The 2,500-nt window shown below is 37.5% G+C and overlaps 1 protein-coding gene across 1 annotated transcript in view; it reads left to right on the top strand.

The window, feature by feature from the left end:
- Positions 1–2,500, top strand: part of anapc5 (anaphase promoting complex subunit 5) — a 23,172-nt gene that overhangs the window by 9,623 nt on the left and 11,049 nt on the right. The window contains exons 9-11 of the mRNA XM_056463355.1: positions 417–509; positions 643–824; positions 1,066–1,201. Coding sequence (XP_056319330.1) covers positions 417–509; positions 643–824; positions 1,066–1,201 — 411 coding nt within the window. The remainder of the gene's footprint in view (positions 1–416; positions 510–642; positions 825–1,065; positions 1,202–2,500) is intronic.

Here is a 2,500-nt window from a genome sequence, read left to right as displayed (position 1 = left end):
GTAGGCTATTGCTGTTATTATATAATGTTAAGAAATTAGATCTTCTAGGGTTTTGCGTGTCCAATTGTTCTTAAGATCAAGAAAGGTCGATTTGACAAGATTTTAGTGTATTTTCACAGCAAAACACAATAATAATTATAATGTTTTGAGAAAAATAATCACAAACTCATTTTAGGCTGCACATATATAAAATAAATGTCCCACAGAAATATATTTGTGAAAATTGTCCATTTTTTTTTATAAATTATACAAATAATTATAATGTACAACATAAAAATGTTATTATTTTGGGATATTTTGCTGTAGCTAATAAATTATTAGTAGTATTATGAATATGCAAAAGGTAAATCAAGAACAAGAAGTTATTCACTACTGGCTGATAATGAAATACAGATTTTTTTCTTGCTTAATTTTAGAGTTGGCTCTACACTCTGGAACAGATGAGAGGATCTGACAGTGTGGTGTTAACTGAAGATTCAGTGAAAATAGCAGCACACTTTTGTCTCCCTGTAAGTACATTTTAAAATTCAAATATTGAACACTTTGCATTGTTTTGCTTTCTTTTGATTTGTGAATATGAAAAAAGATGACAACTTTTAAATGGAGTTGTGTAGATTTCAAGCTTCCTATTGTATTTTGCAGTATTTGGCGTCTCTGGGCATTCAATCATTGGTCCAGCAGGGAGCGAAACAGGGAATGCCAGCAAACAAGCTGCTGGACGCCCTGCGAGGAACCGACATCATGCACTGGAAGCAAAGCCTCTCCGAGCTGATAGAAATCAGCCTGGCGCAAACCACATCCATATGGAGGATGTATGGCAAAAGGTCAGATTACACACACGCTGTAAACCTTCAATTAGTTAGATGTTTACAATAATTGTTAAATTAAATATGAGCATTGTGAAATGATATTCCTTACAGTTTTACTTTTACTGTCATATATAACCAAAATGACTTTTAATTGAATATAAGGGTCCCCTGTTTCACACTGAAATTAGCAGCACAGCTAAAACACATTTACATGTGGGTTTGGCTGATTTTGATTGATTGATTTATTTGATTGTAGCACTATGGCACAGCAGCAGGCTCAACTCTTGTTGAATATGAACAGTCTGGAGCCGGTTAACTTCAGCGTGCAGCAGAACAACACTGAGGCCTTTGCTGTTGCCCTCTGCCATCTAGCAGAACTTCACGCTGAGCAGGTACAATGCATGAAGTGCCATAGATCTCTTTTATTAAATCATTATACATGAAGTTTTGGTGCTGCAGAAATTCCCAAAAGTATCTGGATGCAGACTTGGGTTTGCAAGCTGAGACTGCATGTCTTAGACTTACAATGTCAGACTTGATGCACTCAATGGAGCTAGTGACGCACTGTGAGGGGTGGGGTTAGGTGTGCCATTAAAAAGCATTGCATGCAGCTCACCTTGCAACTGCATCAAGTCTGCATCCAGACCCCTCTCGAAATTTCAGCTGAGGGTTTTTTCCTGTTGTTGTCAATGGAAGTGCCACATTTTTAAAACTGAGGTTGCATTGCGAGGCACTAAATGTGCATTCTTGTGTCTGTGCTGAGAGTGCTTTGACAGTTGGAAAAGCACTCACATCTGATTGTTTTTAGAGCATCGCTTGCATTTCTGCTGCACAAAAAACTCTTTGCACCCTTAAAATGCCTGTCCTAATTCTCTCAAATTAGAGTTTTATTACCACATGATGTTAAGATGTGTTTCTAATCATGTGGATGTCACTGCACGACACTAAATATTGGTGTAAATAAGGCTTTAAACATTGTTTGTCCGATTTTGACCACACCAATAGGTCTAAACTAATTTGACCAAGTTGCTTTAGTAGTAGAACAGTAATCAGAGATATTCCCTTTTGAGCATTCACACAGCAATGCAGAGCAAGCTCTGTGTGAAAGTTATTCAATCTTGCCATAAGAGCAGTTACAATCAGCCTTCCTCAAGGTTACAAGTCCTTGGTATAATGAATTGTATTTTTGGTGGGAGATTGCACTGACTACAGGGCATAACAACTGCAGTCAGCATAAGAGAGACATGCAAAGTCTCTAAAAACTGCGAAAACAGCTTATAATCAGCTATGATAAGAGGTTAACATGAGACACTCGCTGTACTGAATACAGGGCAGACATGACAGCAATAAGCAATCGAGATTTGTGTGCAGTAAAAACTGAGCTTAACAGCATAAAGCCTGGTTTATACTCGACGCCCATTATACTCGTCCAGTTGTTCGCTTGAGTGTGCGCGGCGAATGTGACGTCATCACGGAGTTTGCGGATGTTTGCTTTGCCTTTTTTTTTTGCTTTTATTTTTGCGATAATATAACATATTTGTAGAGCAACCCATGTTCTGTTGTCATCAATATTTTAATAAATTGTAATGGGTATAACGGTCCGGGATATGAACAAAAGCAAGTGATGACCAGTAATTATTTGCTAGAAATGGCAACAGCAGTGAAAATGAGAAAAGTTTGTGTTAAAAAGT

Source organism: Danio aesculapii, chromosome 8 (assembly GCF_903798145.1).
Source record: "Danio aesculapii chromosome 8, fDanAes4.1, whole genome shotgun sequence".
Taxonomy (NCBI): Eukaryota; Metazoa; Chordata; class Actinopteri; order Cypriniformes; family Danionidae; genus Danio; species Danio aesculapii.
The sequence above is the reverse complement of the archived record's forward strand: the minus strand, read 5'-3'. Positions and strand labels throughout refer to the sequence as shown.